Here is a 24,790-nt window from a genome sequence, read left to right on the forward strand (position 1 = left end):
TAAAAAGTGACAGCTGCCCAAGAAAGGGTGCTATTTAAAACGAAAGCTCTTAGTGGAAACGCTTAATTTAAAAAAGAAATTTCGAAAGAAAATGCTTACAAAAAATAGACTACAAAATAAAAACTTAAATATGTCCCTGCTTCATGGGATTAGTAATTACATTTCAGATCGTTCAATACAAGCAGTATTGGATGGATTCAAGTTGGAAAACCAATAAATAGATGCTGGTGTGCCCCAGGGCTACCGCGTGGAATTAAATGCTTCGAAAACCCAATGCTGTCTTGTATCGTTAAAGCGACATAAACCACCTTCTTATTATCCATGGATGGCCATGGCACCTGCTTAAATGAGACTGGACATCTCGATATTATCGGTATCTGTATCACCAACCACCTCTTGTGAAACGATCACATTCGCGATGACGCCAAAAATGCCCCAAGGTGTTTAGGTTTCCTTAAATGTTTCACACCTTCTGGTCTTGCTATTATCTACAAGACTTATATACCTCCGAAGCTTGAGTATAACTCCTATCTCTGGGCTGGTGCTCCTGCAACTTACTAACGCCTCTTGAATAGTATTGAACATAATGCATTGAAATTGGGTGCAGGGAAATAAGTCCACGGGAACTAAGTCCACTGAGGGACTAAGTTCTCACTTAAGGTGGGAAATAAGTCCACGGGAACTAAGTCCACTTGGGGACTAGGTTCTTCCTTAATGGGAACGAAATCCACTTTACTAAAGTGGTCTTTGTTCCCATTAAGTGAGAACCATCTCCACTTTCTTATGGGAAATTAGTACACACTCGAAAGTATAAAGTGGGAATGAATTTCCAACAACAAAAATTAAAGAGAGATGTAAGCTACTGTTAGTTCTTAGACCTTTTTTTATATTTTCTTAAATTTATCTTGATAAGTACGAGTATGTTACAGTTTATATTCAATACATCATTTGTTATTTGAATATTCGTAATGAAAACAGTGTAAGTTTCAGTGACGATATAATATAGAGCGTGTTAAAATGGAAAAATTGAATCAAAAAGCATAATTTTATTTTGAAATTCAGATTTCGAGTTATTTTTGAAAACTCGAAAACTGAATTTCAAAATAAAATGATGCTATTTGATTCAATTTCGAAATACAGTTTTCGAGTTTTCGAAAATAATCAAAAAAAATCGCCCGATTTTTATTTGATTATTTTTGAAAACTCGAAAACTGAATTTCAAAATAAAATGATGCTTTTTGATTCAATTTCGAAATTCAGTTTTCGAGTTTTTGAAAATAATCAAAAAAAAAATCGCGCGATTTTTATTTGATTATTTTTGAAAACTCGAAAACTGAATTTCAAAATAAAATGATGCTTTTTGATTCAATTTCGAAATACAGTTTTTGAGTTTTCGAAAATAATCAAAAAAAAAAATCGCCCGATTTTTCGAGTTTTCGAAAATAATCAAATAAAATCGCGCGTAATCACATCAAGATATGTGAAAATTGTTATAATACAATTTCGTAAAATGCAACATCTGAATTATTGTGTCCGTATTGTAGAACTATAGTTACGAGTTTTACGATAGTTTTTTTGTAGATTGTATTTGATTTGAATTCTTGTATACTTTGTTGAATTTTTTATGTTTTTTTTTCACTTGAATTTATTATTGAAATTTTAAATTAAAAGTATTTTTGCTTTTTGTTGTATTATCATCTATAAAATGTTTTACCTTTGCTTCGAAATTTTAACAATTTTGTTAATTAAATTTGGTATCTCGATAGAAGTAGAATAATTTTTTGTACAGAAATGTATTTTTTTATATTAATAAAACTTAAAAATACTTGAAGAATTATTTTTTCTTCCTGGCTTAACATGGGAATTTATTTCGCATTCAAAGGGAACTAAACCCACTGTTTTTTGTTACGAATTTCCCACCTTGCATGGGAACAAAGACCATTTTATTTAAGTGGATTTCGCTCTCATTAAGTGAGAACTTAGTCCCCCCGTGGACTTAGTTCCCGTGGACTTATTTCCCACCTTAAGTGAGAACTTAGTCCCTCAGTGGACTTAGTTCCCGTGGACTTATTTCCCTGCACCTTGAAATTGATAGGTGATAATATCATCATAAGTTCATTTACTTCGATTGAACATCTTCGTAAAGTTTCTTGTCTGACCAAGGGTGGATCCAGACTTTTTATCAGGGGGGGGGGGGGGGTTCACACACTTAGATGAGTTTTTTCCAAAAACAAAACACACTTTTCTTGTTTTCATTTCTATTAATGCAAAGAACGCTGCAAAACTTTAAAAATCCAGAATATGAGAGAGGATCTGATATGTGAAAATGTCGGGCTTTTTTGACGTAGTTTTTTCGAACTCAATTTCCGGGAGTCTCTTATTACTATCGTTATCAATCTGCTTACTCGTATTTGGATCTTATAAAGTCGTCAACAAAACTTAAAAATTGTAGAGACAAAAAGGTTTGGTTTTTGAATTTAAGGAAATAGTTGTATTTAAGAACATAATTTATCTAAAAAAAATAAATTAAAACAAAGTAAGGTAAGTAAACAAATAAGTTGGGAAGAAAAGTTTTGTAGCCTTCACAAATTTCACGTTCCAAATCTTTTATATCAATAGATATTAAACGTTTATTATGTTTTTCACTTAGCCATTAGTTTAACAAAAGTGTCACTTGATTTTTGGGACATTTGTATTATTGAAATTCGTGTTTGAATCTCAGTTCTAGAGCATCCAATGCAAATTCACTTTTGTTTGATTTTTTTAATTTTTTAAGATCTTTTGTATTCAACAGAAAACCAATTTTGAAAGAAATGAAATGCAAGACTGGGTCGCATGAACTTGAAAAATTTCTTCTAAAAAGTCTGTTTAAAAATATTGCCTATATTTTAAGATTTAAAAATGTACCTACAAAATAAGTTCTTCTCAAAAATTTAAATGCCATTTTATTTGTCAAAAAATCTAGATCAACCTATATTTTTCGAAAATCATTTTAAATGTTGTCTTAAAAATATTTTTGGTATAAGCACTTAATAAAGAGCTTATAAATATATGAACATTTTACATTCAAATTTTGTAAAAAATGTTGTCCCCTTTCTGAAATATCGAGTTTTGCAAACAAAATTAGTATTTTATTAAAAATAAAAAAAAATACATTTTTGATCATAACAAATCATCATCAATTTGATCATTGACAAGAGCTTGCACAAAAAGAGAAGAATTTTGAAATCGTTCCATTAGTTCTTGAGAAAATTTAAAAGTAAAATAAAGATTTTTTTGAGGTGTACCCTTCTGGAGCAATATGAAAACATATTTTTCTTGTAGAAATTAATTAATAATTAATTAATAGCACAAAATTTTGAGAAAGATTTAGAAAATAAAATTTGTTTGAACCAAAAAATTTGTGTGGGGACTTCTGTTATTTTTTGTATTATTAAAAATTATAAAACTCCCTACACTAATCAGCTGAAAATCTTAATTTCAATCAGAAAAATTGTTTGGACTGTAGGGGCCAGGAAAGACAGACAGACGGAAGGAATAGAGGTACCCACTTTTTTCAACTTCTCTACCGTCGTGATGTCATATTTGAATAAAAACTCTAGTTTGAAATTGTTTACTTATGAAAAACTTGCTATGTATATAGTTCCTATATTTCGTAAAAATCACTATTTATGTATGTCAAAAAAATGTAATAATAAAATTGAAGGCTGGTTTAAGGAATTCAAAGGCAACTTAATATAAAATTGATGATCTCTTATTCAAGGTTTCTTAAGAACCTGAATAATTGCTCTTTTTCTTAGAAACAAATTTTATGAAAATAATTTAAAGCATGACTAAAGTTTTTTCAAGTTCTAAATTGAGCGAAAATCAAAATTTGAGTTGTTTTTGACAGCAAACCACTCTTTTGTAAATGTCGTTAAATGATTAATAAATCTTTAAATGAAATCTTTGCTTATACAACTTAACTGTATAAGCTTTTTGGCTCATATAATTCAAAATATAATAGGGGTCATATCCACTAACGCATAACGATTTGTTTTAAATGGAAGGGAATTCCTACGAAAAAGTAAACAAATTATCTCCCAGGGGGGGGGGGGTCATGATCCCTACGAACATCCCGTGGATCCGCCATTGTGTCTGACCCTTATTCTTCTGGGACTGTTCATCAGTATACCCTTGAGTTTAACCTGAGCCGTACTATCAAATACAGAGATTCGTTCTTTAGCCGTACTACGCGAATGTGGAAAGCCTTACCACACTCTGTCCTTCCTTGTCATTGCAATATTCAGGAATTCAAAACCAATGTGCACCGACATTAGGGTAGAGCAAAAAATTTTTTTTTTGTTTATTGGTATCTAATAGTAAAAAAAAGTTGCCTTATAGGCTTAAATATATGAATCCAAAATATTATTCGATTTGGGTAACGATAACTGCCTCCGCAATCACACTGAAACTTTTATTAAGAACGTCTCCTTGTTTTACCCTTTTAAATTTAAAAACCTTTCTTTTGAAAATCAAGTTAGCCATGCTTTTTGTTTCATATCACTTCGCTGTTGTTTTCTGTGTGCATCAGTCATTTAATTGTCTTTTATAAATATTAAACTAAACTCTTTACAAAAAAAAGAAACATGCAAAGAACTCGAAGTGTATTTAAATGCCCTATTTTTGGTGATACTTGTGATATAAAAGAAAACGTTCTGCCTACCTATGAAGATGCAATAAAGTGCTATGAATGGACGAGACATCAATTAAAGTTCGAATTGGAAACTGCAAAAGAGCCCACATTTCCAGAAGTAGTAGCTACAGTAACATCCAAAATAGAAAATATATGGCGATCTGCATCTATTCCGACTGTAACAAGAACCAGAATCATACAGATGTTGAAAGCATATCATTTAAAATACAAAAATTTACTAAAATCTGTCAAGAGACTTTCCCCAGAAAAATTAAAAAAATTTCAGGAAAGCGGTAAGTTTCTTTTTGATATTACGGCATGCAAATGCAAAGAATTCAATCACTGCACCTGCCCCAAAGAAAAAAAGGTTCCGAAACAAGAACAAACATTTTTAATTGACCAAAGAAGTGTTCGAAGTATGGCAATCGGTGGAATTGATGTTATTGTCACTAACAGGCTGCGAAAGAGTTTGGAAAGAAAACAGACTCGAGAGAAATACCAAACTACTACTGGTTTAAGTAGTACTTCTACGACTGCTGTTTTGGAGATTAGTACTTCTTCTAACTCTTACTCTGGACCTTTGGGAAAAGCACTAGAAACCTGTGAACAATTACCTGTTCAAAAATTTCTACGTATTAAAGGGAATGTTTTGCCAAAAATGGCTAAAGATTTAAGTACAGATCAACAGTACTTGCACAAGATTGTGGCAGCGGTTTTATCAGGTGAGTTCCCACAAGATCTGTCAAATAAATCTCCAGGAAAAATGTCACATGCGCGTTGACTCACCCGTGCCAACCGCATAATGCGTTTATATGTAACAACAGAGAAACCTTCGGAAAACTTGATCACTTTGGCCACATTTGTTGTTAAGGTTTACGCGCCATGTTGGTTCTCCATCAAAAATAAACCATCGTGCAAGGATGGTACACAACATCTTTTTAACATGATTATGGCTTCAAGATATCTTCCAGAAGAACTTAAGAAAGTAATCGATCCTGTCATTCAGCGGAATGGTTATTTCGCGCATCCAGAAAACATTCTTCTTGGCATGGTAACAGATAATAATAAACATATTAGGGAACTGGCAGCTCGGCGTATATTAAAAGCTCGCAGTATGCCTCGGTCTTCAACACCAAGGCTGTTTGAAGTGCCTCCTATAAATTTCAATGCATCAACGTATATCGATTTGATAAATTGGCAAGGAAAGGTTTCTGACCCACCGATTATGCAAAACTTGTGTGACCAAGAAATTCGAAGCATCGTGGAATCTGGCGGTGAAGGTGAAGTGTTCTTTTTACGGCTTCCGTGCCATACCCAAGCTGTTGAACGAGCTGTAAAGATGACGACGGAAGCTGCTACTTCTCAGTACACAAAAAAGTCCCGACTAGGAGCAATAAAAGCCAAAATAGAATCACGGAAGACTATGCCTAAGTTTGAGACAAAACGAGATTTTCAAGCATCTTAATTTTAAAATACATACATATATATATTGTTATGAGAATGAATTTATGTTTTCTTTATATTGAATTACAATTCTAATCATCAGGAGTATATTTTGGACAATGTTTTCTATCTATTTATCTTATACTATTTTCAGCCATATCTGTTTACTAAAATCTTGTATCAACTTTTGATTTTTGAAGTCAGTGCGGGGGCAGAAGATCTTAACCAAATTAATTGAAAAACAACATTTATTTTTCTTTTAATATAAGGCACCAATGCCCCCCTATTAGAATTTCCAATCTCAAAAAAAAAAAATTTCATACATTCTTGCTCCACCCTAACCGACATCTCATTTTTATTGCTCACCGCCATTAACTGTCAGAACTCACAAAAGACCTTTACATAATGCAAAGAATACCAAATTAAAACACTAATTTTTTTAATTTAATTATAAGTAGGTGCAATTAATCAATTTATTATCGTTTATATTTATAATATATTTATAATAAGTATATTCAATATTCATATACAATGCATGTACTATTTATTTATACAACACTATATTTTGGTTTTTGTTACTATATTGTAATTTTGTTTTCTTTATTTTCCCATCGATATACAATATATTTTATTTTGTTTGTTATGATTCCCTTTGAATTTGCTTTTTTTTGTTGTTATAATTATATTAAATTTTTAAATTTATATTTTTGTCATTTAATTTAAAACAATTTCAATATTACCCAATGTATTTTTTTTTTTATTATAGCATTATAGTATATTTTCTCTTTGACAAATTTTAATATATAGTTCAATGTAGTTTTACTTTTATTTATTTTTTTAATTGAAATGTATTTATATATTTTATTTCACATAAACATGAAAATTGGGTAATATATTAATTTTTGTTTCTGATGTTCTTTTGTTGGTTTTAATCTATAAAATTCCCTTTTTTATTGTTTTAAAGTGTCTTTTTTTTGTCTAGTGTTTTGACGACTGTAGTTTTATAAAATAAAACAAAAACAAAAATAATAATTAAGAAATTTTTAAAATTTTTGTTTGTTTTGTTAATTATAATATAAACTGTATTCTATATAAATATTTAATAAAATTAACAAGAAACCCCAGAAATAATAGTAAAGAAAAATAGTTTTTTTGTTATTTGTATATAATATATTTCTTTACATTTCCCACTGTATAGTTTTGCTCCACTATTGTGAACTTGCCCGATTTTATTTTGTTTTTTATTTTGTTCAAATAAGCATGGTTTTATTTTTTATTTTGTTTAAATATAATGTTCCTATTAAAAATTTCATTAAAATGCTTTTGTTTCTTTTCTTATTTTTGTTTTTATTAATTCCTTATTAAACGTTTATTTTTATTATATTTTTTCTAATTGAAATTTTGTAATATGACATATTATACATTTATATAAAGATAAAATTGTTGTAGGTACATTTAACTATATAGAAAACTGAAAAACAAGAACTTAAAATAAAAAAAAAGAATTTATATGTTTAAATTGTTGTATATATAGTTTTATTATTATTTGTTTTTTTTTTTTATTTACATACACATAGATTCACATTGATATTCAGATTGTATTTAATAATGTATTATATAACAATAATAATAATAATTAAATATACAATTATTATTGTATTAGTTTATATTTAAATAAATTTAAAAATTAAATCGTTGAAATTTTCTCATAATTTTGTTCTTATTTCATTTTGTTTTGTTGATATTTTTGTTTCTATTTTTGTATGTAAATTTAATTATTGAATTTTTTATTATTATTAAAGAGTATTTTGTATTAATTTCTTTAAAAATATTAGCTTTTACTCTTTTTCATTAAATTTTATTTTACAAAAGAAAAAAATGTTTAAAAAAGGCATTAAAATTGACAATCTATGCAAGCTTTAAAAAAAATTAAAAATTAAAAAAAACATAAGATACCAAAACTAATAAAATCGTTTACCTTGAGGTAGTCCCCAGTGAACATCTCTTAGCAAAAGGTTAAGAAACCTCCGAAGCGAATATTCGCAGGGTGGAGTTTTAATACCACTCCTTTGTTTTTTATTTGTAATAATTGATTTTGTGTTTCCAGTTTAGTAAACAATTTTGTATCTTAAATGTTTGACATAGTAACTTATGTCATTTTCCATTGACTTGGTCACTCGGCTTTGAAGTGTTCACAATGTTTCGGAATAGGAAAATGTCATAGTTTATAATGTCATTTTCTCTGTTTAATGTCATTAACTGCCAATTTGACATATCTTAAAGTGCATGTTTAGAACGTTGCACTAAACCTGATAGGAAGGCTTAAAAGTTCAAAAATTGTGAGAATTAAAATCAAACTAAGAACAAAACTTGAATTCATTGCACATCTGGCTTTTCTATTTTTAACTTAAAGTGCAGTTTAATTGAAGCATTTTTGTTATATTTTAAAAATATACATATCTAAGCTCTAGTAAATAAATTTTTTGTTTTATATATTTTTTTAATTATTTAAGTCAAAAAACAAAAACTGCAACATAACTGAGCTTAAATCATTTAAATATTCAAAAATATATACATATATGTCTATAAAAACATATATATACATACATAAATATACATAGAATATACCTACTTCAATATATATATAATATGTTGTTGTTTTATTATTTTTAATGTTTGAGAATTTCTATTAGTATTTTATTTTTCATCTTAAAACATTCTCATTACATAGTTTTATCTTTTTGTTTTCTTGTAATGAATTTATACTGAACCATAAATTGTATATTTTTTTTGTATTTTTTGTTTTAATTAATAATAAAGTTTTTTATTCTGTTTAATTAATTAATTAATATTTTTGTTTTTATTTTATTTTTGTTTTAATTTATTCTACGGTTTTACCGGAGTGATGAGATGAATCTTGTACCAACTGTGCTGGAGCACCTTGATTTCCGGTTGGAGCTTGCTGTGGGGGAGGCATGTATTGTGGTGGTGGCATGTACATTTGTTGTGGGGGTTGTTCGCCACCTATTAATCCTAGTTTGTCTATAGTTTGTATAATTTTTTTTGTGTACGAGGAAAAAATATAAAAAATAGTAATATTAGTAAATTTCATTAAAATTATAAATAATTTATTTTGCACCTAAAAGCGATACAGCTAATAAAACAAATACACATTTTTTAGCAATAACTTTGCTTTTTTTTAGTTCAACATTCGTTTTTATTAACGATGTTAGGTTATGAATATTTGTAGGTAAGGTAGAAAAAGCTAAAAATGTCTAATACTTCTAGGCAGTGAAGGAGATATAGACATCCTGCATTTTGATGACTTGATAATTGAACCTTCTATTTAACTTATAAATTTTTAATGGACTGAAAACTTTAAAAAACATAAAAGAGACTCGACATAATTTTAAGGTATACATTTTACAAACATGTTATCAAGCTGAGACATATTTTTTTGGCTCAAGATTGAAAACGATATTTGGGTATACTTTTTGTTTTGGAGTGGCACGAAATTGTGCCACGAAATTAATATTTTTTAAAATATAGTGCAAAATTTCAATACGAAATAGAAGAGACACCACAGTGAGGACAAAAATTCACATCACAGAGTGAGAATGAATAACAGCGATTCACGATTCTTAGGACCTCTACTAACCCAACTTAAACATTTACAGCCAAAATAATAAAAAAACGCTTATTCCTCCTTATTCCGCGAGTTTATATACTAAATCCGGGAATAACAGCTAAGCTGTTTACACAGAATCCCTTAAGAAAATCTACTACTATAACTTGAAATTTCCACGAAGTTCCGCAGACTTTTTTTCGTATGGGTTTTGACAGTAATTTGTTATGATCCGTAAACACACCTAAGAATGCTCTTGTTTTATGAGTTTATATGTTTCTGTCAAAATTACTATCATTTTTCAATTGTTTTTATTGTGTCTGTTTTTTGTCCACCTCTTGTGTCTCTATTTAGGTCATCGTTAACAACCTCAATAAGTTTCCTCAAATTTTAATTGGAAAACCTAGCTTAGCACTTTCGGTGGAGAATTGTTGGTTTTGTATATTTTTCTTTTTCTGTTGGTTGATAGCTGATTGTTCAATAATTGGAATCGGTTTAAAAACTCGACAAATCTTTTTATTTCAGAATAAATATGACACATTTGGATCTTATTCTTTCGCTAAACCCCCTTCTTGGATGGTTTAACTTAATAAACGTGACTTAGTAGAAATTTTGTTTTATTCATAACATTTTGAACTTAGTCTATGGGATTATTAATTTGTCTTTTAAAGATTATCTTTTTCGTCTTTTTTAAAACTTGGCATCAGAAAGTGTAGACGCCATTGTTAACTTTAAGTGTAAGGTTGGCCTTAATGCCGATATGTATATTTATTTAGTTGCCACTTATTGTTGTATTTCATTTGGCGTTTTTCCTTTTTAGTTTAAACCAACAGAGTAGAATAGAGCAGAGTATGTTCAGAGCTTTTTGATTTAATAATGATACAACTTGAGCAATAAACTGTCATGATTTGAAATTCCGTCTGTTTGAAGGCGTTCAAAATTTTCTTTAACCAAAAATAATTAAAAAAACAGTAAAAGCGTTGGTCCATTTGACGCCTGAAATAAATTTGATTCATAAAAATGCTATATGTTTTTTCTAAATTATCTTTCCTTCTGCACTACAGCGACCAGCCTCTTCCGCCATTTTTATTGTTTTGACGAGAATTGTTTTTAATTTCCCGGCTTTCAAACATCAAATTGTTTGTATTCAGCAAATAACTCCGTTTATTTTGTTATTTTATTCTGAGCTCACAGAGCGCGCTCTGAACATGTTCAGAACTAAAAAAAGACACGAATTTGAAGATCTGAACGATCAGAACTTAAAAAGAAACACACTTATTTTTTTGACAGTTCAAGCTCTGCTCTGAACTAAAAAAGAAAAAACGTCAATCGGAAACTAATTTGTGTGGTCTTAGGCAACACAAGTGACTTCATTTAAAGTCAACTGCTTTCTTTGAAAGTAATTTGGACTAAGGCAACTTGTTACTTTTTGAGGTCTCATGAATTTCAAGTTTGGAAAATATTAAATCCTTTGGATACTCTTTACTACGATAAAAACAATAATGCGTTACGATAAAAACAATAATGCGTTGCGTAGTTAAATAATACTCATTTTATTTCTAATTTGATAAGAATTCTTTTAGTAAAAACTTTTAAATTAAATAATGTAAAAAATGAATAAATCATAGATATACAAAATTTATGATTTTAGCTCAACGAATATAGTTATGATGTGACCAGCTGATATTTTGACTTGAAAGTGAGGGAGATTTTACTTGAACAACTGTCCAGGCAATTTTTGGACAGCTGGCCTATCAGATATTAGAAACTGATTTTACCTTCAAGTACCTTATGTCAGGCCAAATATTTTCCATTTTTAAGTTAAATATGTTGTAATTTTAATAGTTTTTTCTTTTTGGATCGTGTTCCAATCCGAATACATTATTATTATAAATAATAATACATAACTATACGTGATAACATCAAAACACCGGAGTCCTTAATAAATGCATTTGTTTAACTCTACATATAAATGTGTGTAAAAAGTGACAGTTCCAAATTGGTAATTGTTATAAAACCTCAGGTACAATGTGATTAACTTTCGGATTCTTTCGTTGATATTTTGTTTGGTAAGAAATATTAAAATCGTAGTTAATGTTTTCCATAAATCTACATACGAAAGTTTTGTAAAGCTAAGTGCTTTAAGTTTTTTCAAATATGTATTTAAGAAAGGTAGCCCTAATACACACTGCGTAGCTCTTCGAGAATTCTAATTAATACGATTTTAAATGATCTATTTGAAACTTGGACATCTACCCGCCAGATGCAAAACTAATTTGTGAATAATCATAATACTTATTTCTGATGCAATGTTTTTGAAAAAATTAGTCAGAACAGACCCCTTATTTAATATAGAATTGATGTAAATTTCAAAGCAATTTTACAATTACAACCTTATGTTACAAAATGTTAATTTCACATTCATTTAGCGATACTGCTATTTATACATATTTTGTATTTTCGTTTTTAAATACCTATGGTAACTTTTAGAAGTTTTAATCTTTCTCATCTTTCTCTGTAAAATAATTTCAAATTACGTATTTTTCAAATCATATATAATTTAATTTAAAAAATCCATGTTAAATGTATCCACTAGTATACAATAAAATACACACTATGATTTTTGGCTTATTTATAATTTACAATAATTAATGTAGTGATATTTAAAAACAATTATTATTGTGATTGCTAGCATGAGATTAATTTAATGCCAACATTACAAAAGCTTATTCTAGTTTATCAAATATTTTGGCTTTACGATGAGATTTTTTTCCTTAAGTCTTTCAAAAAGAACTATTTTTCAACCTGAGTTGATATCGTCAAAATCGTTTTAACCCAAAATGTAACATTACGAGATATATGTAATTAAAAACTTGATTTCATGAAATACCTTTTTGCTCAAAATAATCTATAGAAATTTTTAACGAAATTGGCATTACATAAATTATTTTTTTTGCACCGTTTAAGCAGGTCGTTTTTTATTTGACTTTGTAGACCAATCGTTTCGACTCGAAATACTAGAAAATTAAATTTTAAATATGAAGAAATTTTAAAAGTTCAAATAGCTTTGATATCTGCTATTGAACTCATATAATAGTGCTTATGTTTTGTACATATGAATATGATGGAAACATGATCTCTGAAGATTTTTAGTGACACCAATGCCAACCTGTCAAAACTCAAATAAAACCGATCTTCTAAAGCAAAAAGTTAAATCGATCTTTCATGGAATAATTGACTGCAAGAAAACTTATTTGATACACAAATAATTGTTCATATTGTTTATGAGGATAAAATCCAAAATTAACAATGGAAAACATAACAACTTGTTTTGTTTTTTAACTTATAATTTTGTTTATAAATTTAAATTTAAAGCAAACTTAAAGTTTTGTTTTAGAAACATTTATGTAAACGGCTTAAAGCACATAATCAGCTTGATTATGTGTTGTTATTTTAATCTCTTATTGACAAAATAACAGCTGCATGAAGTAATTTTAGGTTTAATCAGCGGTAGCGTTTGATTTTTTTCAAGGCTAAACTAATAAAAACAACATGAACGGAACAAACAAAATCAAAAAATTAACTAGGTTGAGTAATATGTAAAGAATATGTTTAATCTTAATGAACATTATTTGTTTAGTGTAATAAACGATTGGAAGTATCTAAGCATATATTTAATCACACAGAACAATGCAACTAACTTAGAACATCATTTTCTTAGCAATATTTCTTCGAATCTGAGCCATTAAATGATTTTCTGATAAAATGAATTACTTTTGAAATGGAAATCATTTTTTCGATTAATTTGATCGATTTATTTTGTGTTTAAAATTTGTGAGTGTTTTAATAGCTCTACTTGAAGTTATGTAAATGAATAAAAATTAGTTTCAATTTCAATGGATTAAATGATATGATTTAAGTGATTTAATATAAACTTAAATAAGATCTTTAATATTTGTAAAAATATATATTTTTCTTTTAATATTGTGGCACGTTTGAAAATATGTTGAAAAACATACAAAAGACTTATATTTGTTATATTTGATTGAACAAGGAATATTAAGAAATGCTTTAACTTACTTGCGATGATTCCGACTATTACCAGACCAATGATGCCCATTATGATCATCATCTATAAGAAATAATTTAAATGAATGTAATAAAAATAGTAATTTTTTAAACATACATATAGTCGTATTTATAAAAGCATTTTAGGGACTGCGTTAAGTTACAATGTTTCTAAATATCGAAAAGATATTTATAAGGGTTAGGATATGCAATCTTGAATTGATTCATTTTAAGCTATAAGCTTTTAGAACTTGCTTAGGATTTGCACAATTTCGTACTTTATTAGACACCGAGGGACTATAATACCGCAACTATATTGAGAGTTGCTTTTATAAATACGAATTACTATAACAACAAAAGTTTGTGGATTCTCTTTTATTTTTTGTTTACCTTTAAATTTTGCAGCCAGAATTTTCGTTTTAGTTTTCCAGCCTGTTGTTCAAATTGTGAAGCACCTTGTTGTAAGGCATCAGCTCGATCGTCCAATTCTGATAATTTTTGATCTCTTTCAAGAACTTTTTCTACATTTGTTCTCATAATATCAACAACCTTTAAAAAAAAATTAAATATTTTAGGTTATATTTTAAATTTGTATGTTTACTTATATTTTAGAGACTTAATTAAAAATTAGTTTTACAATAAACAATTATTATTAAGGAGGATTTTACTTGATTTTTGAACTTCACATTAAGCTGTGTATGGCGGTTATGATTAAAAACAAAATATTCTTAAGGGTTCAACCCATGTGATGGGTTCAAAAAATCTAGAATACGGTACTTAATGGATTTTTCAAAATTCGAAGTCGTTTTAAAGACACGACTTCGGGCTGTTAAAAAAGATAAAACAAATAAAGGAATCGGTGGAAAAGGACCAGGTAAATTTACTGATAAAGTTATTCAGGAAATATTTAATGAAGGTTTCGAGGATAATTTGTAAGTAATGTCGGCTATGGGATGCTCCATAGGCCGTGAGGCCCATACTTATGTTGAGGAACGTGATGAAAAGCGAATCTCACGTTATGAGCGTAAGTGATGCCGTTAAACAAGCCAGAATTGATTCAAGAGCTTAATAATCTGCTTTGAAAGAGTTTCAAGAAGAAGAGGAAGGAATACTCTATGGAACAGGCATCGCTGATTGAAAGGGAAGTTGATATTTTCATAGTTAAGAGGACTTGAAACTTTAAACGAGTTTTTCTTAAAACTGTGTTTTTCAAACTTTCCTTCATCGTATCTCAAACACTTGAGATACTTGACTGAATGACTTGAAATTTGATGGGTTGGATTCAGCACATGAAAACGCAGTGAATAAACTATCGACAAGCAAAAATTATAAAAATTTTGATTTTTTTATAGCAAAAAACCAAAATTCGCGACTTTTTTTTAAATGTATCCCAAAAGTCCAATTTTTGGCATATTCATTTGATGATAGTTCATTCCATCCATTTAGGCTCACAGATTAAGACACCGTTTATTTTTTTTGTTTTAGATAAACCAGTCAGCCGGAATCGTGGAGGAAGTGCGAGCCCATTTTTTCGAGGTGGAGTTGTTCACTCCGGTGTAACTCGTGGTCTTTACAATATTTTTATTCAAATTTTATATGTATACTGTCGATTTATGTTAATAAATGAAAATAAACTTAATAAAGTTGTATCTATTTACTGGTCGTAAAAAAAAATTCTAAAACTTCCTTAAAATACAGGTTGTCACATAAGATGACACCCTTAATGCAAATAAAAAGGATCAATTTAAAGTCCAGCAAGCCACCGTTCATCACTTGGTTTGCAAAATTCTTAAAAGGAAGTTAAGATTTTTATATTTATATAGACATTTTTTACATTTTCTTTTGAAATAGAGACGTGAAATAAAACGATATGTACCGTGGTTGCAAAAGCAAAAAGACAGATATTTTTCAATGGGGTACAAGAAGAACGCCAAGAAATTAAAAGCAACTGCCAAAAAATAATGTAGAAGTATTCAGAGTCAAAGACTCAAACTGTAACAAGAGGTGCAAAAATAAATTTTAAACTTTCAAAGGAAATGGACAGCCAGTGGTGCTGAGTACTTTTATTTTCTTTTAAAATTTCTGAAAATATTCATAAGTATCTCGAAAACTTCAAATAGAAAAGAGGACTCCAAAATTAAAAATTATGAGGATTTTTTTAAAATATTTGATAAATCAAGATTTTTAAGAACATACTTTTTTCATGATAACACACTTGAAAATTACACTTTTTTAATAAACAATAAATACGAAAATTTCGTTAAAACTCAAGAAATTCAAAAATAAATTCAAACTTTTCAAAGTTTCACTTTTTTTAAATCTTACCTCATCGACTTGTGCCTGTGTTTGTTGTAATCTTTTTTGAGCAGCAATCTGCTGAGGATTTCTTGGTCCTCCGACGATTTCATCGCCTCCTTCTCCAGCTGGTGCTGCTGGTGCTGCTGCGGCTTCTGCTGCTGGATCCGCCCTTTAGAACATACAAGAAAGTTGAACACCAAAATAAATTATTAGTAACTTGATCAAACCAAATGAGTACATATTTAGGGATCGAGCAGTACTTTAAGATTTCAAAAGAATTTTTATATTTTTCATAAAAATCAAATATTATCTAGGTATATATTTTGTCTGTCTTGTTTTTCTGTTCATTATTTTTAAATACATAGATACAACCTCAAAATATTACTATATTTTACTCAATGAATTATATTTGGTGCAGGAGAATGTATTCCGAAAAAATATCTAATGATCCAAAAATTGAGGAAAACTAATGTTACCAACAATAGGCACGAATTTATGTTAAATTAAGAATTAACTTACTCTTTTCTTTAATACAAAATCGGTTGTTAGATTAGAAGACACAAAATAAAAGTAAGTAAGAAAGAAATTAAATGTTTTCATATAATAAAAGTATAATAAACTGAGGATAATAAAATAATAACTAAAAATATAAACAAAAGACTTACTCTTTTCTTTAAAATTAATCAATTTTGGTGTTTGGCAAAACAATTTTTAAAATAAAAAAAATGTTATTTAGTCGATATAAAATTATGTAAAAGTACAGAAAACAAAACTCACTTTCTATAGGAACATCAAAAGAAAGCATTATTTTATGAAAATAAAAGGAATTAAAGAATAAAACAATTAAAAACAGATATAAATAATTATTATTCAAACAAAACTCACTTTCCCCTTTAAAATAGAAGCATAAATAAAAAAGTAATAGAAGTATTTAAATTAAATTTATAAATAATAAAATTTATTAATATTAAAGAATTCTTTGTGAAAAAAGTAAAATAAACATATCAATAAAAAATAAGAAAAACATTTTAAAGTTTCACTTAAAAGCAATAGGAACACGAAGTACACACTTTACTGTTCGTACATCCTTTTTTATGAAATGAAAAAGTTACCAATCTTTAAATTAATTTTCAAAGATGTATTTAAAAGTCATTTTTAACACAAAAAGTCCTTAAAATAAAACACTCATAACTCAACTCATGCGGTTTGTTTAGCTGTTTCCTTGGCGTTAAGTAAAAAGGCCTTGAGTCAAAAAATGCCATTTTTGGTTTTGATTTGGTTAAACAGATTTTTTTTCTTTAACAGATTTAGTTCCCTAACTACTCAAGTCTAGCAAAACAGCTTACTGTTGTATTAATTTTGTTTTTAGACAATAAATCAGAAAAATTTCATATTTGTTTTTTTTTTACACTTCAGAATTTTCAGAAATTAGTAAGCTTATAGCAAGCGTCAAATTACGATCAGAGGATCATCATAAGTTCATTTGTTTAATAATGCAACTATAGCCTAACACACGCACAAAATGCAAAACATAATTAACTTTTAAATATTACAGAACAAAAAATAAAATGAGAACGTTTACGATAGTAGAGCATTGGTTCTAAACAATGATTTTAATCCCACCTTATTTAAATTTAAATCTATCGATGTACAGTTTAAGTTATATAAAATGTTCATAAGACTTAAAGTTTCATTCTTCCCATGGTTAGTTCTATGGAAGTCAATATGTATAAAATCAAATATACGCTGGTGATGAGTTCCGCCTCGGTAAATTAAATGTACACAAGATAGCAAATATAAAATGAATCAATTTCCCCATTAAAGAATTGATGAAAAAATACTAAGTCATTATTAACACGCCTTTGATGGAGAGATTGCAATTGAAGAAGCTGAATACGATGTTCATAGGGAGGCAGATCGTAAGGATCATCTCAAGGAAAACCCTTTAGGGCAAAGCGAATGAAATTATGTTGAATAGATTCAATACGTTTTCTATGAATTTCGTAATAGGGAGTCCATACCTGCCAAGCATATTTAAGATGAGGACGAACATGGCAATTATACAAAGAATACGATCATGGGTGGACTTTATTGTGGATGGTGAAAAAGCAAGAGCTTTAAGTTTAAATAAAATAATACTGTGGCTAAGTTGGTCAAAAGCTTTAGAAAAGTCAGTGTATACATAGTCAACTTCATAACCTTGTTCTAAAGCGTTTGGACATATGTTTGAAAATGTGAGGAGATTTGTAACGGTTGATCTTTTTTCACAAAACCATGTTGCTGCTCGCGAATGAGATTCTTACTAAAAAATGATACACTTTTACAAACAACTTGTTCAAACAATTTAGGAATGCAAGAAAACTTTGCAATGGGCCTGTAGTTGCTTATATCCGCCTTGTTACCTTTCTTGAAAATTGGTATTAGAAATGACTTTTTTCATATACTAGGAAATTTGCCTGTTTTTAGAGAAAGTTTTAATAAGAACGTAAGGGGTCCAACTAAAGCATTATTACACTTTTTTAATACTACCGGAGAATACCATCGGGACCGGGTGAACAGTCATCATTCAACGCGGATAAAAGATCAAGGATCGTACTCTGTGGGCCAGGTTCGTGACTACAGCTAGTTTGCAAAAAGGAGTGAAAATTATGAAAAAATACTTTATCAACTTCTCCAGGGTGATTAACATATGACTCACGGAAATTTGTTGTGAAAGCGTTACAGATATCAACAGTTTTATCTATTGAAAGGCTCTTGTAAGTGAAGTTAACTGGAAAGCCATCTAATTTTTTCTTAGAGTTTACAAAATTCCAATATTTTTTAGGATTCTTTTTCAAAGATGTGCCTAAATCAGTAACATAACAAGGATATACAAAATTAAAAAGAGACTTAAATTGGTTAAAGAGGTCAACATAAAAAGAGAAGTTGATTAAAGACAGAATTTTGAGATACATTTTCCAGGCCGTATTTCTTCTGTTACGCAGAAAACGCAATTCTTTGGTGCAAAGGATGGCTAAAGTTTGTATTTCTTGATTTCTTTAAGTGTACATTTTCTTCCAAACAATTATTAAGGATCTTATAAAAAGTTGAAACTGCTTCGTCAATGTTAGAAAATGCTAATGTATCAGCAATTTTTTTTCCGATTTGAAACTTCATAAAATGGCTGCGAGATATTAAATTTTACATATCTGTACAAATTTTCAGTATTTCAAACTGTCAACACGTTCTTTAGAAAAAGTTGCATTTTTGACATTTTTATAAAATAAATGAATTGCTATTAAACAATCAATTTTGAGTTTTACAAGCAAATTTTGCGTATAATTTTAAATATTTTCCCGAAGGCAACCTTTAAAACTATGCTCATTCAATTGATTTCTACGTGACTAATTTTTCCCATAATAAATATTAAAGTTTATTAAATTCAAACATCATAAAAAGTGGTACATATTTAAAAAGATTTGTATGCCAAAAATAAATGTTTTTTTAAATAATAACTGTGTAATTTAAAAATACTGTTTCGATTGAATTATGGTAGAGTGTTTATGTTGTAAAACTAAGTGGCATGTACTGATAACCTAATTTTAATAAATCTTTGCAAATCACATTGAAATTTTTTAGCTCTCCATGTAAATTACATGTCAAGGTTATGTTAAAGAAGCAAAGTCTACTTACTACTGGTTCTTATTCAACAAAAATTCTTATAGTTTAGAGTTAAAAACTCAAAGGTAATTTTTTTTCATACACATCATATGCATCTAAAAATGTCCCTTACAGCAACTTAAACTGTATCCTATTTATTTTATGGTCATTTTTCCCTTTCACATTGTAAAAACCATTTTAATGTTGGTTAATAATTTAAGAAAATTTAAGTATATCTATGAAATGGTTAATAATTAAAAACATGTAATTTTTTTGTAATGTTTCATAATTTTTTGAACTTAAGCTATGTATTAAAATTTCATATTCATTTTTATATTCTATATATTTAATGTAATAAATCCTGTTATATTTACAAGTTGCTTTATAATTAAATAAATATCAACAAAACAAAATAGAAGAAAAACTAATTATAAAATCCAACAGTCTCTTTTGTTAAGATAGTATATCAAAATGTCTCAATAAATCAAACTCAAAGAAGTTTTTTTTTTATTATGTATAGCAATTCATCATAAAATAGTTGGAGTTCTATTTTGCCCAATGTTCGAATTAAAATAATGAATTTTAAATAAAATTAATTACAAAGCTTTATTTTATATTGGCACATGTTTTGACAACTATGAAAATAGCCATTATGTTATGTAATACATATGTACATAAAGCTTAAGTTACTCAGGGTTTGAACTGTATAAAAGTTTTAAAAAAATATGATTTTTAAATTCTTTTACCTCATACTACTGTAATTGAAACAAAATAAAGTTTTATTGAAAAAATAACAAATATTTATTCAAAATATAAAATAAATCATAGGACGTTTAAAATTTTTAAAACCAAAACCTTGAGGATTTACTTTTTTAATTTACATCAGTTTCTGAAGGGACTGACTATAATAACCCCATCCTCCGAATATAAAATTTCAAAAAATGGAATTTTAAATAATTGTAGGTGTATAAATTTTTATTTTACGAACAAAAAGTAAAATTAAAAAACAACTTATTTTTTCTTTAGGTTGGTTTTGATTTTAGAAAAATAGTTTTTAATATATTGTAATTTTTATGAAAATTGATATTTATCGAACTTAAATCTTAAACAAATAAAAATGACTTTCTCTGTATGATTAATTTTGTTCTACTGTCTAATAGAAAACACTGAAGAAATCTTAGTCCACCTGTAACATTTCCCATCACCTACCAAGTACAATTGGTGAAATTAAAAAACGAAAAAATAAAATGGTAATGACTCTTCGCAATGTGAAATAAACTTATTAAATTCATGAGAATTAACCACACATTTTTGAGTACAGATGAACGTAGAAGAAGCTATAACGTCTGTCAAAAAAGAAAAATTCCTTAACAACGTAGGTATATATTTGCAACAACAATATTATGCCGGTATAAATTATAAAAGTGTGCACAGTGCACACCCCATTTGAAATAATATTCAACAACAAAATACTAAATAAATAAAAATCAATAAATATAAATCGAATGAAAAATACACAATGAATTTTGTATTGTTGCCGTTGTGTTTTTTTGTTTTATAAATTTTTAAACGCAATGTATTTTTATGACTAATGGAATGTATTTGTATTTTATAAAATTATTGATTTTTTAACCTACATTATTATAAAAATGCCACCAGTTTATAAGTAGCTACGTATAATATTTAGTTTTTCTTATATTTATGATGACGACGAAGACGCGACGGACGGACAAACCAAAGACATCAGTGCCAAATGTGAGAAAATTGACCAATATTACGTACCTAAATAAGGTTCATGCGTGTCATTTCATCACAAATAAAATAAAATTCATTCCAATTTACTTATATGTAGCTATGTAGGTACATTTTTGTAGATACGGGTAAGTGTATCTATCTTTTCATATAATTAAGTTGCTCATGTGTCACTTTTATATGGACATACGAATAAATGTAAAAAAAAAATATATTTTACCTACATTCGTTGTAATTTATTTTTTATTGTTAAATTTTTTAAAATTATTTTTTACAAAAAAAGGATTAATTCATTTTTTCACTAGAGAAAAACTATAATAAAAATAAAGATACAGGATCTAGCTACGTACATTTTTTATCAAGACCACACAACTATTGACTTTCTATGTACAAATTTGGTCTTCCTTTATATGCCACCAAGTTTAGGACTTGATTTACAGTAAAACTAATTTATTTTCTTCAAACGTTGTTAGTTGTTTTTTTTTTTCTTAAATTTTCATTCCAAATTTTTTGTATAATTTTCTCAATGAAGAATGTCGTCACAATTGTAATTGAATTTTATATAGAAAAACCATTAAAACCGTTCAAACATTCAGAGACAGAGACACGAGAGTTTTTGTATTATAGCAAATTCGTCGAAAACATTCAGCAGAAAACTTATATATGAAAATCGATATTTTACTTACATTTTTCAAGTTGACGGTATGTGATGTGTGCGGTGGAAACGAGCTAGCGAACGAACGAACGGATAGAAAAGCTTTTTCGGCCTCTTATTGCAGTGTCAGTCCTCCGGTGTGTTCTTTTTTCTTTAGTTGGCTGCTTTCAAAAAAGACCGATGAGGGTGCGGGGGTGAATAAAAAAGTTAACTCTACACCAACAATGGTAGTTAGGTACTGCAAACGCACTCACAAACACTCGAGTCTTGGCAAATTCGAAATGGCAGCAGCTTTTCTAAGTCTTATGAAACACACTCAAAATGTCCACCAAGAATTTTTGAACACTGCAGGAAAATTAATTATTTTTTCTATTAATTTTTTTCTATGATATTAGAGGTATTAGTATTGGGGAAAAATTTCTAAATAGCAAAGCGGAAAGACGAAGATAAAAATCAAAATCTGAGCCTAAAGCAAAAAACTTAAAAATATCAAATAAGTATATAGTATTGATTTTGAGCAAAAGAAAAGAAGCACCTTCATTTAAGAAAAAAACTATATAAATTCACTATAAGCTAAAAAGTCATAAGCATTTTTCTATATAAGCACCAAACACTGTTGAATTTATTTTATTTTTATAGTTTTATAAGCAAATCACTTGGGGGAGAAAAAAAAAAACAGGAATAAATTGAAGAAAAACTGCACCCATAAAAGACTAATTTTCCAGTGAAACCTTCTAAAATAAGTTTAAACTTATCTTACTTACATTTGACACAAAATTTTCCAACTAAGAGATGTTCGCTGCTGACTGAGAGGGTAGTTGTAGAAGGCAAAAGGAACCCACTCAAATGAGAATTTGGACTTGAGGAATATTAAGGTTGAAAACGGGCATGCGTTTACATTTTCTTTTTTACCAACTTACTGTCTACATGAATGAAAATTTATTTGCCTCTTTTGGTGTATGGTATGGAAGGTTAGGTGGTGAATCGTGATGTTATATTATTTCTTTGGCTTTTGGGAGGAATGCTAAGCTTTTTTTTTAGCTTGGTTGTGAACCATTTTGCGGAAAACCTTTTATTGAAAGTATTTGGTGAGTTTTTTTTCGGCGAACATGCGCGAAAGGGAAAGGACACAGGAGAGATTTTTGGTATGTTTTTCGAAAAGAGTTGCCAGTTCCGTTTTAATCTACCCATAATACGAATTTGAACTCTTATGGTGAATTTCCATCGAATTAATCAAATCCTTCTTTTCCTTCAGCATACAAATCAAACAGAACTAAAACGTTTTCAGATGATTGGGAAGCCGTTTTGAAAGTTGTCTCATTGTCTTGGAATGACAGTTCCGAGAGAGATATTGGATTAGATTTGGTTAAATGATTAAATTATCAAATTAAATTAAATAAACGCTTTGGAATTAAAAAAAAGTTTGCAGCATTACAAATTAAAAAGGTGGAACAAGTATTTTTAGGAAAACTCAATGAGTGTTTATTTTATTTTAACAAATGTCAAAAGATGACAGCTTCCAAAGGAACACAAAATAAATCAGAACAATGAAAAGGAGAGCAAATCAAAAACGAATTATAGAATTTTTAATTAAGAATTATATGTGGATTTTTAGAAAGAAATAACTCAACTTAAAAATTCTTCGGTACAAATTAGTTTTCCTTTCAATAAATATAAAGCTATTAAAATTTCAAATAGAAAATTTGTTTTCAAAAATATAAAAAAGGCTTCGTCACGATATTTACAAACCCTAAATAAATATTATCTGGCAACTTTTGTATGTTTTTCATTTTATCCAGTAAATTCCTTTTAATATTGTATAATTCAACAAATTTGTTGAGAAGATTAAATTAAATTGTTTTTATTTGTTTGTTTTTTTTTTTGTTTTTTGGAAATCTAACCCACAGCCATGCCCGAGTTAAATAAAATTATGTATTCATATGTTTTTTTACTTTTTTTCTCTTTAAAAGGACATCAATAATTTTCGGTCAATTTGGTAAATAATCATTATCAATTGGATTCATTTTTCTAAAATGAAATGGGGAGCTAGGGCCTATTAACTTTCAACTATTTCTGTGTGTAAGTAATGTCAGAAACCTTCAGTTTCAATGCTGGCTATTTTTTTAAAGATAACGTCAAGAAATAGCAAAAGTTCTAAATTTTATAGTTGACTGTAATACAATCTTATATCAGATTTTATAAATTCGGTAATTTCATTACGAAATCCGTCTTTTTGATATTTTTTTTGATATTCATATTAAAAAATAGAAAATATCAAAAGGTCAAATATGTCGAAATTCTTTAAAAATGTTTTCTTATTTAAAAAATTGGTATAAAATTACTTTTCTGCTGAGAATGTAATTATATAAATGTCTTCATTTAAAAAAAAAAAGTTTGTACAAACGTTGTAGATACTCAAGTTTCGTCGTCAACTAAGTTTGCTGTTGTCCTTTTAGTTTCTATTTATGGAACATCTATACAGTTTTCGACATAAATAAGCCCAATTTTATAACTTAGTTATTATTATTTATATTTAATAACAATTTTAGAACGCTTAAATTTGCACACGTGTTCAAGAGAAGCAAATGTCTCGGTGAGAGAACGATCTCCTATCATTTTTGAATTCTTTTTAACT

General features: G+C 28.3%; 1 protein-coding gene across 9 annotated transcripts; it reads right to left on the bottom strand.

Moving 5' to 3' along the window:
* Nucleotides 1–6,582: 6,582 nt before the first annotated feature.
* On the bottom strand, nucleotides 6,583–23,035 carry LOC129946144 (neuronal synaptobrevin). 9 transcript variants are annotated; one of them, XM_056056218.1, is made up of 7 exons: nucleotides 22,920–23,035; nucleotides 22,410–22,500; nucleotides 22,187–22,316; nucleotides 16,137–16,278; nucleotides 14,202–14,360; nucleotides 13,824–13,875; nucleotides 6,583–9,160 (listed from the first exon to the last, which is right to left on the bottom strand). In XM_056056218.1, coding segments are annotated over exons 3-7 (516 nt in total). In that variant the 5' UTR covers nucleotides 22,189–22,316; nucleotides 22,410–22,500; nucleotides 22,920–23,035; the 3' UTR covers nucleotides 6,583–8,999. The 9 variants fall into 9 exon arrangements, with proteins under 9 accessions (XP_055912193.1, XP_055912194.1, XP_055912192.1 ...); XM_056056219.1 differs by lacking the exon at nucleotides 22,920–23,035 and adding an exon at nucleotides 22,859–22,876; XM_056056217.1 differs by lacking the exon at nucleotides 22,920–23,035 and adding an exon at nucleotides 22,691–22,842.
* Between the last annotated feature and the right edge of the window lie 1,755 nt (nucleotides 23,036–24,790).

Source organism: Eupeodes corollae, chromosome 2, assembly GCF_945859685.1.
Source record: "Eupeodes corollae chromosome 2, idEupCoro1.1, whole genome shotgun sequence".
NCBI classification, from domain to species: Eukaryota; Metazoa; Arthropoda; class Insecta; order Diptera; family Syrphidae; genus Eupeodes; species Eupeodes corollae.